The sequence below is a fragment of the Meles meles genome, chromosome 20, assembly GCF_922984935.1.
Source record: "Meles meles chromosome 20, mMelMel3.1 paternal haplotype, whole genome shotgun sequence".
Classification (NCBI taxonomy): domain Eukaryota; kingdom Metazoa; phylum Chordata; class Mammalia; order Carnivora; family Mustelidae; genus Meles; species Meles meles.
In genome coordinates, this window is record NC_060085.1 from 9,497,868 (window position 1) to 9,513,213 (window position 15,346).

At 58.7% G+C, this 15,346-nt stretch overlaps 1 protein-coding gene across 1 annotated transcript; it reads left to right on the plus strand.

The window, feature by feature from the left end:
- Positions 1 to 1,826: 1,826 nt before the first annotated feature.
- NANOS3 (nanos C2HC-type zinc finger 3) lies at positions 1,827 to 13,464 on the plus strand. Its single transcript, XM_045989924.1, has 5 exons — positions 1,827 to 1,841; positions 2,464 to 2,706; positions 5,615 to 5,726; positions 10,746 to 11,186; positions 13,144 to 13,464. Exons 1-5 carry the CDS (start codon positions 1,827 to 1,829, stop codon positions 13,209 to 13,211), a joined length of 879 nt encoding a protein of 292 aa, XP_045845880.1. The 3' UTR covers positions 13,212 to 13,464.
- Positions 13,465 to 15,346: the final 1,882 nt, after the last annotated feature.

Sequence of the window (15,346 nt, forward strand, 5' to 3'; positions counted from 1 at the left end):
ACAGAAGGTGACATGGGGTAGGAAATCTCTCAGGGGGAGGTTCAAGAAGAGCCGCTGCTGAGTCACAGCCGTGGGTCCCCTATGAGTCAGCACTGGCAGGGGCCCCAGGAACTGGGGGCTGGGGTTGGGGTGGGGAGGGCAGTTCTCACGCCCAGAGGAACCAGGCGGTTGGGGCACTGGGGCTTCCCCCACTGCCTCTCCCATCCTGTGCGGGGCTCCGGGGGATATTCAGAGGACTCTGGGGGGAGGAAGTGGGGAAGGGGGGGGCCTGACCACTAGACGGCTCCTGGAATCCTCTCCCAGTCTGACCCAGTTCAGGAATGCGGAGGCTGCCCGCCCAACAAACATGTTGCAGCAAGGAGTAGAGCTAGCCATTAAGAGGGACCACGTGCCAGGGCGCCGTTTGTGGGGACCTCAGTTTCTGGGGGGGTCTATTTAAGAAGAGCCCCTTCCTTCTGGGCCCGCTGGATTTTGGCAATGGAGGTTCCAGCCCGGGGTGGGGGGGGTGGGTAGGATGCAGGCGCAGTCCCCAGCTGCTGAGAAGTAAGGGGTGTGGGAGGCGGCGGGAGCTCCCGGCCCTACCTCACGAGGAGAGGGTTCTGGAGTCTGCTGCCCCCTGCTGGTGGCCTCGGGAAGCTTAGCTCAGAGTTGCTGGAGCGCTTCTTCAGGCCAACCCTGGAAGAAAGGAGATGGCGAAAGGCCTCGCCCAGGATGGTGGCTCTGCTGCCTCTGGGCTGTGCCACCTGGAGCAAAGGACAATATTCACTTCGCTGGCTCGCCGGGAAGAATCTGAAATGATTGTCAATGAATGAATGAATATTGCGTATTCCTTCTCAGTTAGGGGAGGGGAGCGCTGGGGAGATGACCCCACCCACTAAGGCCCAATTACTATTTACTCTCATCCTCTTCCTTGCATGCCCTCCCTCTCAGGGGGACTTAGGGATAGAGTGGGGCTGGACCCTAGAAGCCTTTTGGCGGGGGCTGCCTAGAGCCATCCGCCCGCCTGGGCCAGCTGGAGTTTGGCTTTCTGGGCTGAGACCTGAGGAAGGGGGCAGGGTGTGGGGAGGCGGACCTGTCCAGGGGAGAGCCAGGCAGGGCTGTCTTGGGGGACCGAATGGGGAAGGGGATGGCCAGGTAGAGCGGGGCCATGGCCCAACGAGGGTTAAAGCCTGGGCCTGAGTGGGGTGCAGGAAGGTGTCTCTGGCCCCCAGCCAGACTGGAATGGGGAATAAATAAATAAACAGAATGAGAAATTTGTCAGCTCGGCCCTGGCCAATGGGAGGCCACCTGGCTCCACAGTCTGCCCTGAGGTGACCTCCTTCCACCAGCCACCAGCCACCGTGGCCACAGCAGGCAGGGACTGTGTGTGTGTTGGGGAGTTTATGGGGCTATGGGCGTGTGGATCCCTGGATGGAGCCTCAGCGAGTGTCCATTTCCCACTGGGGGTGCTCAAGTACCTGGTGGGGGGGTATGAGGGGGCTCCATGTAAGCATCTCCAGATCAGGGGAGCCCCGATGTGTGTACAACTTCTGAGCTGACTTCCTGTATGTGGCCTGTGTATGTGCCTACGCCAGATGGCCACAGGGACGCATGTCCCCAGGTGCCTCTTTATTTCCCTGTCCTTATGCCACCCCCCCATCCTGTGGCACTGGGGACCTGCCTGGTGGGTTTTGTGGGGATGAGCGTTGGTTCGATGAATTCTGGTGTATCTCTCTGCCCTTTGCACAGGAGTATTGTGCACATACTTGTGTGTCTGTGTGCCTGACGTGTCTCTGATCTGTGTGTATGTCCATGCGTGTTCAGGTATTGTGCGCCGGGGTGTTCGCATGCGTGTGCACCTGGTAGGTGAGGAGCTAGGATGGTTTTGTGTGTATCCCTGTCTATCTTGTGGTATGTGCTCTCGTCCGTGTGTGTGCGTGCTCTGAGGCCATCCCTGCCAGGTGAAGTCTGTGCACGTGCCTGTCAGTATTTTGTGTGACCGTCCCCGCCACTCCAACCCACCCGCGTATTTCAGTTCTGAGGACAATCCTCTGGTCCTGTGCAAGTAATGTATCTGCATTTTGCATGTGTTTATGTGCTCCCTGGGTCTGTGTGTGTAGCTGGGTTTTATGGATATCCTCGTGTGGCCCGTACCCCAGTGTCCTTACATGTCCTGACATCCCCTCCCATGGGTATGTGTCTGGAAACCCCTTGCACACCCTTCCCTGTGTTTGTGGTCCGCGTGCCTTTGTGCGTGTGTGCTCCCCGTGCGCCTTTGAGGTCTACGTGCGTCTGGGTCCCTGCGTGTGCCCGCTCGCGCCCCCGTGTCCCTCGCGCGGGCCCCGGGATCTGCGTCCTGACGCCCTGTGGGCATCCCCGCGTGCGTCCCGGTGCGCCTGGCGGGAGGCCTCAGGACACACACGGCCGCCGCGGGACCGGCCGCCCGGCACGGCGCGGGGAGGAGGGAGGGGGCGGCGGCGGCAGGGAGCGCGGGCACGTCACCGAGACAGACAGGCGGGCGGGAGGGAGGCGGCGGCCGCGGGTTCGAGCCGGCGCCGGAGCCCCGCGGCCCCCTCCCCCGGCCCGCGGCCTGCCCCCCGCCCCCCGCCCCACGCCCAGCACCGAAGCCGCCGAAATGCAATTTCCCGTGCAGGCGCCTCGACTCAGGGGGCTTTTCCGGGCTGGTTTGGAAAGCAGAGGGGCAACGCGGCGGCGGCCCAAAACGAGGTGAGCGCGGGCGCCGGGCGGGCGGGGGTGCCGCCCGCGGGGAGGGGGCGCGGCGGGGCGGGGCGGCGGCGGGACCCGGCTGCGGCCCCCTCGCGCACCTGCTCGCGGCCCCGGGGCTAGCGCCCCGGCCTCTGCGGCCCGGCCCTCCATTGTTGCGGAGGCTGGAGAAGGGGGGTGGGGAGGGCCCGGCGGCATCTCTGCGTCTCGCCTTCCCCGAGAAGGGGAACGGGGAAGGCCAAATCTCCCAAAGAGGACAGGCCCTCTAGTCCCCAAGGTGGGTCGGGGGGAGGGGAGGGGAGGCCGAGATGCCCCTGCGGGGCGGGGACGCATGATGAAGGGCTTAGGGGACGCGGAGCACGGGCCGCCCGACACCTGACCACCGGGAGGCCGCGGGGCCGGGCGGCGGCGTGCTTTGTTCTTGGGGGAGCCGAGCGGGTGGGGACCTTGGATATCCAGGGCTGGGAGAGGCTCCCGCCCAGCGCGCGCGTTCGGAAAGGCGGCCCCGGCCAAGTTCACGGGCGCGCGGGCCTGCGCGGGCCCTGCGGAGATCGATCTCGGCGAGAGCCTGGCTAGGGCCTGGCTGTGGCCGTGGCTCTGGGGCTGCAGCGGCGAAGCCTGCAGGAGCCCCGGCGCCCTCCGAGGGCTCCCCGCCGTCCTGTGATTACCGGCGGCGGCTGCAGGGTATTTACTGGGGCCGAGGTTTGCTAACAGGAACACGCCCTCCGAAACTGGCCAAAGAAGAGAAAAATGGCCCAGAATCCCACTGCTGAGGAGCCCTTTTAAAGCAACAGGACCCCTTTCACGGGGACTTCGCCCTGGAGGGCATGCCGCGGGTGCGGGATGATCTCTCATTGGCTGATAGGAGCTGAGAAGCGGCCCCCCTTGCACCCCAGTGCACTTCATTCTCCCCATCTCCTTCCCACCCATTCCCCGCTGCCCCGGACTACTCACAGATGGATTTACGGAGCCACGGGTAGACACTCCCAAATCCCAAAGTCTCCCAATCCACACGTTATACGTGGACAAGCATCATCCCCGTTATTACATCACCTGCAGGAATGCTCATACACACGCTCGCACACATAGTCCCTCACAATAAGACTGCCACGTGGGCACACGCATCACCCACAATGACGAGGACATCCAGGGCTGACAGCTGGAAAACACGGCTACATTGAAAAATGCGGCCGCCACGGACGGTGGCCACAGTGTAGACACAGCCGGACACACACATGGCTCTCTACTGCACACGCAGAGCACTCGCTGTTGCACGGGCACCCAAGGGCAGTTCGCCCAGGGTCACTGTGACTACCACAGATATATGAAATGCCCAGACACGGGGATAGATAGATAGATACCATTATCCACAAGGACTGTGTGCCTGCCTGAGCAGGGACCTAGCCTCGCCACTATCACCCAGGCGCCCGAATACCCAGCACATACCCGTTGATGCTACGAGGCCCGTACAGATGCTGACTTCAGGTCATTGTAATCATCACATACACGCCTACAGACCCCCTATAGCACAGTTGCACATGAGGATATGTGGTCGCCCGTGGTAAAACTGACCTAGACACCCATTATAACAATCACCCACACGCAGATATGAACCAGTCTATCAGTAACTATACCTATAGACACTTACCCTAACACTTGATTATACCCCTGGACACCTACCATCATGCCAGCACACAGACAGATGGCACACAGACCCACAGGCAAATGACAGGCACAGGCAGAAATGCACAGTCGCCTGGATGGCCAGAAACCCCACACTTGTTTACTGAGCATTTGCTATGTACCAGGCCCTGTTCTAGCACCGGGGATGCAAGAGATCAAAATCCCTGCCCTCCTGGAGCTGGCATTTTAGGGAGAGGAATGGGGGGGGCACCGCAATCAGGTAACACACAGACTACAGTCACCCACAGTGACACTGACAGGCGCCAGACGCCCACACACCCTGGCTCACGCATCGACCTGCAATTACCCACAATTAGCCTGACACACACCCACAGCCACACTGACATCCACACACAAACAGAAGCCCACGGGAGTGCCGACGCTGATGCCAACAGAGACGCCGCTGGCACTGAGACAGGCACCCGCTCTAGCGCACACCCACCTGGATACACAGACGCCCACAGAAGCCCCAGAATAGCCCACCCGAGTCGCTTGGAACCCAAGCCCACTGCAGCCCCCCCGGCAACAGGTTCAGCGGTAGCTGCTGCCTGCGTTATGGTAGATGGAGTCCACCTGGCCCCAGACCCAGGGTCCCCCTGCTTCATGAACCTCAGCAGAAGTGTCTGAATTACCCATCAACCTGTCCAAGGCCCCTCTGCAAGCCCCACCCTAGCCCTGAAGAAGCCCGAGCCTTCTTGCCTCCCCCACCCCTGGCCCCATATCTGGTGGCCTTGGGACAGAAACTCAGGCTCCCAGCCCACTGGGTGGCCCCAGGTCTTGGGACAGATGAACCCCTTGGCAGAGGACCCCACCTGAAAGGCCAGGCAGCTGGAGAGGAAGCCAGGAGGATAGCATGGGGAGGACAGGTGGGAACCTGAGAGGCCATGGAGGTAGCAGGGAAAGGAGGAGCCCCCTCCCCTACACAGCCGGGGCCATCAGTTGGACCCCACCTGGGGACCCCCAAGTGCACTCTTGTTACACATTCCATCCTGGGCTCTTTGTCCGCCAGGCCCTCCCCAGCTCCTCCTGCATGTCCCCACCGATGTCTATCCACACACACAAGGGCACACACACCGGGACATGTGCACACTGGGACATACATCCAGGGGCATGCACACAGGAACACGTGCATGAACATACATCCAGGGACACACAGGCTGCCAGACACCCTCTGGAAGCTCTGTCTCTCTGACCTCATGCCCCTGCTCCCTGTTCTTCAACTTGACAGCAGAGCTCCCTCCATCTGTTGTCTCCCCATCTGGCTCCACGGGACCTCTCACCTCCAACTCTGACCCGTAGATCCACGCCAGCTGCCTTGCCTTGCCTTCCCGGAGCTCAGGGTGAGCATGAGGGTGGGGGCAGGTCGGTGTGGCTTCTGGATGGTTCCCCTCACCCCATGACTCCCAACCCCCTGCCTAGACAAATCCTCCCAAGCTGGGATGTGCAGGATGTGTGTATGGTGCGGGGGAGGGGGTACCCCAAGGACTAAGGAGTAGGAAGAGGCAGAATAGAGCTAAAAGGCCCTGAAGAGTGCTCCTCCCTTGCACCAGGGCCTGGGGGTAGGAGGAGACAGCTCCGTACCCCCACGCTGGGCTTCAAAGTCAAATGGAAACCCAGTTGGCCTTCCAGAAGGCTGGTAGAATGCCTGACGGGAAGAACAGTCAGCCTCCCCTCTCCACCTTCCCAACGGCCCCACGTCCAGAGAGTGAGATGCAGACAGAGGCCATCCTTCACCGAGGGCCAGCCCCGGACATGGAGGGGACAGGCTGACAGACACAGATCAGGTGTAAAGAGGCAGACACACACAGGCAGACCCAGACAGCCAGAGATATGAACACACCCAGGGCGGGAGACCCAGACAAATACTGGTTCATGAGGTCCAGTCAGACCCAGACAGACATGGAGGGCCAGGGTAGAAGGCTGCACTGACCACCGCAGACAAAGGCAGGCAGGCAGCCCCAGGCTAGGCCCCAGGCAGCCCCTCCCCTATAAGGCGGGTAGGGACTGCGGGGTTTCCTCCCACCCCTTCCTTTAGCTGGAAACCTCACCTTCTTATCCCAGCCCTGACCCTCTAGACCAGGTACCCTCTGATGGTCCTTCCCTTGTCTTGAGGTCAACCCTTCTAGAGACTTCTCTCCTTGGTAGATCAAGGTCAGAGCCCTCAAGGAAGTAAGCCAGAGAGGAGGCACAGAAGGAAAAGGATGTCTTTTTTAAAAAACATTTTATTTATTTATTTGACAGAGAGAGATCACAAGTAGGCAGAGAGACAGGCAGAGAGAGAGGGGGAAGCAGGCTCCCTGCCGAGCAGCGAGCCCGATGTGGGGCTCGATCCCAGGACCCCGAAATCATGACCTGAGCCGAAAGCAGAGGCTCAACCCACTGAGCCACCCAAGTGCCCCAGGAAAAGGATGTCTTGAGGAGTCCCCCACCAATGTGGCCAGTGCCTCATGTCCGATGACCCTCCTTCTAGCTCTACAGTTATCACAAAGTTCTGTTCCAAGCTCTCAGAGCCTGACTATCCTCATCAATAAAATAGGTATCCGAATAATAGAGAGTTGATGTATGTAAAACGTTATTATTATTATTTAAAGATTTTATTTATTTATTTGACAGACAGAGATCACAAGTAGGCAGAGAAGCAGGCAGAGAGAGAAAGAGGAGGAAGCAGGCTCCCTGCTGAGCAGAGAGCCCGATGCGGGGCTCCATCCTAGGACCCTGGGATCATGACGGGAGCTGATGGCAGAGGCTTTAACCCACTGAGCCACGCAGGCACCCCTGTAAAACGTTATTATAACCCTGCCCTCCTAAACTACCCTTCTCCCTAAGAGTTCTAGGCATTCTGCTCTTTAGGACTTGGATCTTCAAGGCAGGAGACCCCACGTGCTCCCTTAGAAGGACCTAGATATTCTGAGCCTGGCAAAGGGGAGTCCTCACCCCATCGCCTGAATGGAGCCCCGTGGGCTGGGTTGATGGGCGGTGGGGGAGCACTCTCTACCCTGAACTCTAGACAAGTGTGGGAACGTGACTGGACCCCTGCCCAGGGGCCACAGGGTGAGCTCTGGGGAAGGGGCTTCATGAGGTAAGGGAATTCCACGGGGAGCGAATGTTTAGGGGGTCTGGCTCCACGGGTTTGGGGGACAGGTCCCATCAAGGCAGACCTTAGGGGGGTTGGGCTTCAAGGGAGTGGCCCTGGGGACTCCGTGGGAGTCTAGGCAGACAGGCTTCAGAGGCGGTTTCTGAGGGGCGGGGTTCAGTGGCCTTAGGTGCTCCTGAGGCCCGCAGTGTGCGGAGAAGGGGTGGGTTCTGATGGCGGGGTCTGGGGGCAGGCCTTCGGGGAGCTGGGCTTTTGAAGATGGGCTTAAAGGGAGGTTTTAGAAGGCTGAGTTGGGGGCGGGCTTCATGGGAGTCTGTCCCGGCGGGCTTTAAAAGAACCGGCCACCTGTGGGTGGGCGTTCAGGGCCAGGTTTTAGGGAAGGGCCTGGCTCGGTGGCTTCCCCGGGGGGCCTACCTCTGTGCGCAGGCTCTGGGTGGGGATCTTGGGGACCGGGCTTGCAGAGTTGTGCCGGTTCAGTCTGCCTCCGCCAGGGGGCGTTTTGGGGTTCATTTAAGCTCAGCACACTTGGGATCCCTGATCCGTCTTAGGGTTACTCTAGGGGGTTCCTTTAGGACTTAATATTCCCCAGGGAAGTGGGAAGGGACTGGAAATTTGAAGGCCCCTCCCCAGGCAATCCCTGTGGGTCCCCAGACCCAGGTGGGAGCGGCCTTTCCTGAGACTGCGTGGGGGGGGGGGGACCCCAAGGGACAGGTGCCCAAATCGGTGGGCCCCTGGAAGGAGGGACTTGGGGCCCCGTTTTACAGGTGAGGGAATAGAGGGGCAGCATCTTCGCGTAGTCGGAGTTCGGGCAGGGATTTGACAGACGCCTATCTTGAAGCCCGAGGGTGAGCAACTCTGTACCCCCACATCAAGAGGGCAGTCCCCCTCCTGCCCCCCCCCCCCCCCCCGCGTCACTGTTTGCATGAGCACTAACCTCAGAAGGGCCTGAATTCAGGTGTCAGGACCCTCCAGGCTGCCAGTAGGTGTCCCCTCTAGTCCTCTGGCTTCTCCCTGGTCCTGTGGGCAAGTGGACCCCGGGGAGGGCCAGACAGTAGCCCCACTGCTGGCCCGGCATTTGCGCAGGGGAACAACCCCCCGGGTTGTTGTGATTCAGAAACAGTAGTGCCAGAACACTGAGACTCATGGAAGGTATTACATTGTATTAAAATGACTTGTTTATCTCTTTGTTGCATCGATGTCCTGGGGGCAATAACCGCCAGGCAGCCAGACGTCTTGGGGCCACTAACAATCGCTCCTTTGCCTCTCACTAGCAGAGCCCTTTGGCCTCAGACTCTCAAACTGACATATAGGAGTAATCTGCACCTTCTAGGGCCGTTTTGAAGATGATTTGAGTAAATGTGTCGAAAAGCAAGCCCGGCGCCCAGTACTGCTACATACGTGTAGCAAAGGCTACATAAATATCTGCAGTAATTATTATTTATATTTATCTTGTGCTTTTTCCAGGTCCTGGAGCAGACAGGTCCTACCTGCTGACTTACTGAGTCAATAGGTTCCTCCCTCCCTCCTCTCTCCTTCCCCATGTTATCCCAATCTAGGTTTTCTGCCCCTCCTCCCCCAGTCTTGGCCCCCTGGAGAAGTTGCCAAGGGTTTGGGGGAACATTCAACCTGTCGGTGAGTTTGGGCAGCTCAGACAAACCATCGACCGTTGAGTGGACCCCGAGGCCTGGAACTGCCATCCACCCATCATGACCCCTACCTTCCAGATCTGGGGGGCCAGGGTATCTCCCAGAGCCAACCTGAGCATCCCCCTTTTTTAAGGCCACAGCGAAGGTCACAATCAACATTCATTGTTGTCGGTGGGTTGTGAGGACGGAGGCTAGACCCACCGAGGGATGAATGTCACTGTGGCTGGGCCGGACACAGCCGGAGGGAAATGGGCTAGGGAACAAGACCCACTCATACAGTGCTCTGATCTCAGCCTCTCACCCTTTGCGGGGAGCTGGCATCTGGGATCCTGATGGACACAGGCCTGATTTGGGGGATAAATCCTTGGGTATGTGGGGGTGGGTAGTTTGGAGGGCAGATCACAAGCTCAGGGTTGGGCATCTGAAAAATCTTTCTGAAGGGGTGGTGAGCCCTGTTCCTAGAGGGTTCAGTAAAGGTTTCTTGAATGAATGAATGAATGGTCGGATGGATGGATGGATGGGGTGGGCAGGCAGCATAACTCCTCTTCTCTGTATCCAAGTCCTGGGCCCAGCTTTTTCCCTCTCCTTGCCCAGGACCCACAGACCCCTACTTTAGCCTCGACTCCCTGGCCACTTAGCACTTTGGTGTCCCACTGATCTCTCCATCTGCCAGTCTCTGCCCCACCTGGGTAACTCACTTGAGGGGGGTGAGGAATGAGGCACTGATGAGTGCTGGGAGCCCCGCCATTAGCCCCGCCTGTGTCTCTGCTCCCTCGCTTAATGTTTTGTCTCACCTCCTGTCTACCTTAGGGCCAGCACCTAGCCCTGGGGGCTATGGTAACTGAATGGGGGAGACAGGCTTTTGTGTTTGTGTTTGTGAATAAGTATGGGCAGGAGGCCTTAGACCTCAGTGAGTTCATCCATTTAATGGGTGTTCTGCTGAGATAATGGGTGTGAAAGCTCCCTGAGGGAGATCTGAGCTAGGGGCCTTAATCCTTGTCCTTTCCCCCACAATGAGCCAGGCACCATCCCCCTTCCTGAGACAACTGGAGCATCTGTAGCTCCCCCCTTCCCCAAAGACCCCAGGGGCACCTGGCTCCTCCCCCAGCCCAAGGGAAGGAAGAAAGAAGTTACTAAGTTACTGACTACATCAATGCTTGTCTTTGGGGTGGGGGTGTGGAAGCCTGTGGGGCAGGAGTGGCAGGCCTCACAGGCCTCCTCCAAGGAGGTGAAGGCAGGGGTAGCCCTCCCAAAGGCCCTTTGGGGGTGTGTCTCCCAACTGCAGGTGCCCCCTGCAGACTGTGTCCTGTCCCCCCCTGTTGCCTCCAGCCCACCCAGAGACCATGCATCCCCTGGCAGGTGCATTTATGGGGGAGCAGCAGCAAGCCCCCCTGTGACAATAAGGAACCTCCCACAGCCTGCTCCTCCCCCCTTCACACCCCCTTGGAGGTATAAGGAGGGAACTGACAGCCCAGACTCCTAGGCTCCAGAGAGGGGAAGGGAGGGGCACAGAGGAAGGGGTAGAAAGAGGAGCTTTGGGCAGGCAGGGTTTATTCCCTCTCTGCCCCCTCTGCCTGGCACGCATTGCCCAGCTATGGGAACCTTTGATCTATGGACAGATTACCTGGGTTTGGCACGCCTGGTGGGGGCTCTGCGTGGGGAAGAGGAGCCTGAAACCAGGCTGGACCCCCAGCCACAGCCAACTCCAGGAGCAGAGGGTCAGAGACCCAGCCCGGAATCGTCACCAGCTCCTGAACGCCTGTGCTCCTTCTGCAAACACAACGGCGAGTCCCGGGCGATCTATCAGTCCCACGTGCTCAAGGATGAGGCGGGCCGGGTGCTGTGTCCCATCCTGCGTGACTATGTGTGCCCCCAGTGCGGTGCCACGCGTGACCGTGCCCACACACGCCGTTTCTGCCCGCTCACCGGCCAGGGCTACACCTCTGTCTACAGCTACACCACTCGCAACTCAGCTGGCAAGAAGGTGTCCCGGCCTGACAAGGCAAGGATGCAGGACCCAGGGCATCGCCGAGGTGGCGCAGGAGCTGCAGCGTGTGCAGGTGGCTGGGGACCCTGGTGTGGAGGGGGCCAGGCTGGGTTTGTGGCTAAGCCCTTGGGGTTAGTGAAGTAGGATTAACCCCTGTGCCCACTTTGGGGGGGGGGGAGATAATCAGTGTAGAAAACTTAGCACAGTGTTCTAGAAATGTTGCCCAGTATGAATAAGCTAGAGCTGGGATTAATGTGTGGCCTCGGGCAGGGGACCTCTCTGGGTCCATGGGGAAGTTGCTGTCTTTTTCCAGGCATGGGTGCTCTGTCAGGAGGCTGTGGGGACTTGTGACGGGATCTGCGGTTAGGGAAGGCAGGGGCTCCAGTCTTGCTTGGCACTTAGGAGCGGTGCAGCCTGAGAGAAGTTCTCAGCCTCTCTGAACCCATTTCCTCATGTTCCTCTTTTGCTCACTCATTAGCCAAATGGCGTGTGTGTGTTTTGTGCCAAGTGCTGGGCTGTGCCAGCGGTGGAAAAGGGGAGAAGGGAGAACGGCATTTAGAACACGGTGATGAGTGCCGAGTGGAGGAGTCTGAAGAAAGCACCTGATCCAGATGAAGGGGTCCAGGAGGGCTTCCTGGAGAAAGTGACTTCTGGAAGTCTAATTCAGTTTGATGGAGGGCTAGAAGTGTGGCCCAGGCACTGGGGCTCGTTCAGGAACTTAGTGAAATTCAGTGTATCTGGAACAAAATGTGTATGTGTGGTAGGGAGGGAGGTGTCAGAGATTTGGGGGACAGTAGAGGAGTCTATAGGTCTTGGACTTGGGCACTAGGGAACCACGGAAGGGGCAAGACGAGGTCTGCATGTTAGAGTGTGTTGGGCCTCGGCTGACTGGTTGGACTCTGGGGACAGATTTAAGAGTACTGGAAGGCAGAACACTAGTCCTCCAGGCAGGGGTGTCCACGGCACCAAGGAGGGAGAGAGGCCTGGCGCCTGGGGAAATGTGTTTGGAGAGGAACACTGTGAGTTCACTGTGTGTGCATCAGCCGGGGGCGGGGGGAGCTGGGGCGAACCCTTGTGAGATCTTCAGCTGAAGCCTCCCTGCGGTCTGGCTCTCCCCACACTGCTTGGCCCACCGTGTGGGGTCACCCGGTCTCATCAAATGCGGATTCCAGTTGTGCGTGTCTTCTGCACGTCCGAGTGGGGCCCCAGGACCTGCATTTCTGACTAACCAGCTCCCAGCCGTGTGGGAAGGCCAGGCAGCAGGGAGGCTGCAGGCTTGGAGTAGTTTGAGCGAACATGGCACTGTCTGTTATTGTAGATGCGAAAGGCCTCAGCTCCTGTGGGGTTTTAAAACAAATTGTTTTAGCAACTTTGTCTTTGCAGAAAAGTCAGCCAACAGGGGAGGTGGGCCTGACTGCGCCATATTCCTGCCCTTTTGGGTGCCCTGTGTGGGTACAGCCTCCCCATCAGAGTGTGAGCTCCCTGAGGGAGGTGACTGGGCGGGACGACCTCACCCTCACCCCCGGCAGCTGTGCCGTGAACATTTGTTAGAAGAATCGAGTGCTTCCACAAGTAGATACTATTCCCCCAAGAGACTCAGTGAGGCCCACCTGGGAGGTGAGGGAAGCTGAAGGGACATAGAGCTGATGGCCTCAGATCCTTCTTTTTTCTCTTAAGTTGGAGGGAACAGGAAAGTTCCCTTCCCCAGGTTACGGAGGGTGGGGTGGAGCAGCTCTCCACCATCCTGGTAGGCCAGCCTTCGGTAATGTTCTGGGGGTAACAAATCTGGGGTTCCCAGAGCCCTGCGGCCGCAAGGGGGCAGCACAGCCAGCCAGAGTTAAGAGTTTCCGTGTTTTGTGTCCAGCTCTGGGTCCCACCCTGGGCTGGCCCGGCCTGGAGTGTCACAGGGGTGCTATTCCAGGAGAGGCCCCCAGGTGGCGCTAGAGCCCCAACAGTCCTAAAGTTTTAACCTGTCCTTTGGGAGCACTGAATCATACCCTATTACTGTCTTTCTCCTTTTAAAAATCCAGGTTCCAAAGGTGCTGGGAAATCAACTGGATCTTCGCCCTCTTCCTGCTGCCCCTCCACTTCTGCCTAGGAGACTGGTGCAGGGAGGATGGAGATGCCGCCTTCCCCTGGGTGTGGGGACCCAGGCTCCATGGAGGATGTATTTTGGGGGAAGATCCACCTTGCAAGGACCTGGCCCTGGGCCCTTGCCCCAGCCTGGAGGCCTGGTAAGAGAGCAGGGCCTGGAGCACAGCTGGAAGCGCCCCCATGAGGAAGGAGGTGGCCCTCAGATCCCCTGGTCCTCCCTCCCCAGCGCTGGGCACCCAGTCAGCACTCAATAAATGCTTACGAATGGATCAGCGTAGTAGGCCAGGTCTTGGGATGAGGTGGTGCCAACAGCTCCAGAGGGGCTGGGGCACCGCTGTTCTATCCTGGTTGCATTCATCAGCATGTTACTCTGACCCCAACTTTCCCCACCTGTGACCTGGATTTTGGTTCATCCTAGAGCACTGGGTGAGCTGCTTTATGCTGAGGAATGGAAGTGGGCACTACAGGGGGACTGTGGGGTTTTGCGGGGTCACCCCAGCCCAGCACTTGTGAGCATGAAGCCATTTCTGTGATGTCTGGTATTTTCAAACTCCCTTCCAGCCATCCCTCACACAACGACATGCCACATGGGTAGAATTCTCCACACTGGAGGTGGGGGCCTGATCTGAGAGGGGATCTGAGAGACAGTTAGACCGAGCCCTCCCTCCTCCTCCCTCAAATCATCCTGACCAAAGAGGCCCTCAGTGAATGATAAAGTCTTCACAGATGCCGCAGCAACCAGGGCCATGGAGCCACGTGCCAGACTCTTCAGTAAAACGGAAGGACTGGGGGAGGGGGTGGGGGGCAGGGCTAGGCAAAGAATGGAATATGTCCTGGGGGGTTGGGCCAACCAAGACCTTGGGCAGGAGGCACCATGGAAGTGATCTGGCTCTGCTTGGGCAGAAATGGGAGGGAAATGGAGACTATCACCGCCCAGGTAGTGTGATCCAGCCCTCCCAGGCCAGAGCTGTGCTTGTGGGAATCCCTACTCCCTGTCTGCTCCTCTGGCCTCCAGAGGGCAGCAGGTGGCAAGTGTCTGTTCAAATTCTTCCCCCAAGCCAAGGGCTGGCCTGGGGACCTGGGCTCCATCCGTAGTAGCCCACACTCTCCCAGCAGGAGCAGGATTTTGGAGGACCCTCTGCCCTTGGCTTTTGGACTTGAACTGGGTCTTGAGGCCACCCAAGGAGGAGGGCTGGGGTGAGATGGGGATGGGAAACAACCCTTGAAGACAGCCTATTGCCCAGGGGAGGGGAGGAAGAGAAAGAAGACACAGAGGAGGGCTCCTTAGCAGCCCCAGGAGTTTCTGAGGGGACACAACATCCCAGTCGCCCCCAGCTGTTTGCAAGTGCTGATTATATACGCCAGAGCCGCTGGGGTTTGAGACCCAGGGAACCAGGAGAACGGGCATGTCTTGGCAGGTTCAAGGAAGGAGCTGCACACCCAGCCAGAAGTGGTGGAGGACCTTGACCCCGCCTCGCTTCCCTCCAGAATGGGGTTTCCCAGGGTCTAAGAAGGCAGTGGGAGGGGGGAACCTGCCTTGACTGTAGGAATTGGGATGTGGGAGTCACAGACCAAAGGACTAATAAAATCTCAGGTCTGGCCAACCTTTGGGTAAGCAATTGAGGAGTTTTCTCTAAAATGGGTTTGGCAGCAGCACCTCTTAGGACAACATCACCAGGGATGTGTAAGCCTTGCCCTCAGCACCCTGCAGGCACTAGCTGTGTATCAGTAACAGTCCCCCAGGACCTCCTCCTTCCAGTCTGGGGCCTAGAAACAGCTTGTGCTTTGGAGGATGGGCAAGGCCACCTGAGCCCATCAGAGCACCGAAAGCAAACCTGCCAACTCTTCAGTCGGGTGACTGGCTCTGATGTCTCAGTGGGCTTGCTCTCCACAGATACGGAGGTGTCTGTGCTTGAATGTGTACACGTACGTGCACACACACAGCCACCCGCTCCTGGAGACTCTGACACATTCAGTCACTTGTGGGGACCCCCTTGATTCACCGGGCCCTGTAGTAGCCCAACCTGCCTTCCTGGGGAGGATGAGAAGTAAAAGGAGAAAGAGGTGGTTAGAGAGGTTTGTGGGCGGAACATTAAAGAACTGAAAATACCTCAAACCCCAAATAGCAGGTCACAGATC

What these genes read in the sequence shown, in the direction of transcription:
- NANOS3 (XM_045989924.1), top strand. An exon ending in CGGCGGCGGCCCAAAACGAG is followed by an intron (nt 2,707 to 5,614) that starts GTGAGCGCGGGC and finishes TCAACTTGACAG; the next exon opens with CAGAGCTCCCTCCATCTGTT. An exon ending in TTGCCTTCCCGGAGCTCAGG is followed by an intron (nt 5,727 to 10,745) that starts GTGAGCATGAGG and finishes ATCTATGGACAG; the next exon opens with ATTACCTGGGTTTGGCACGC.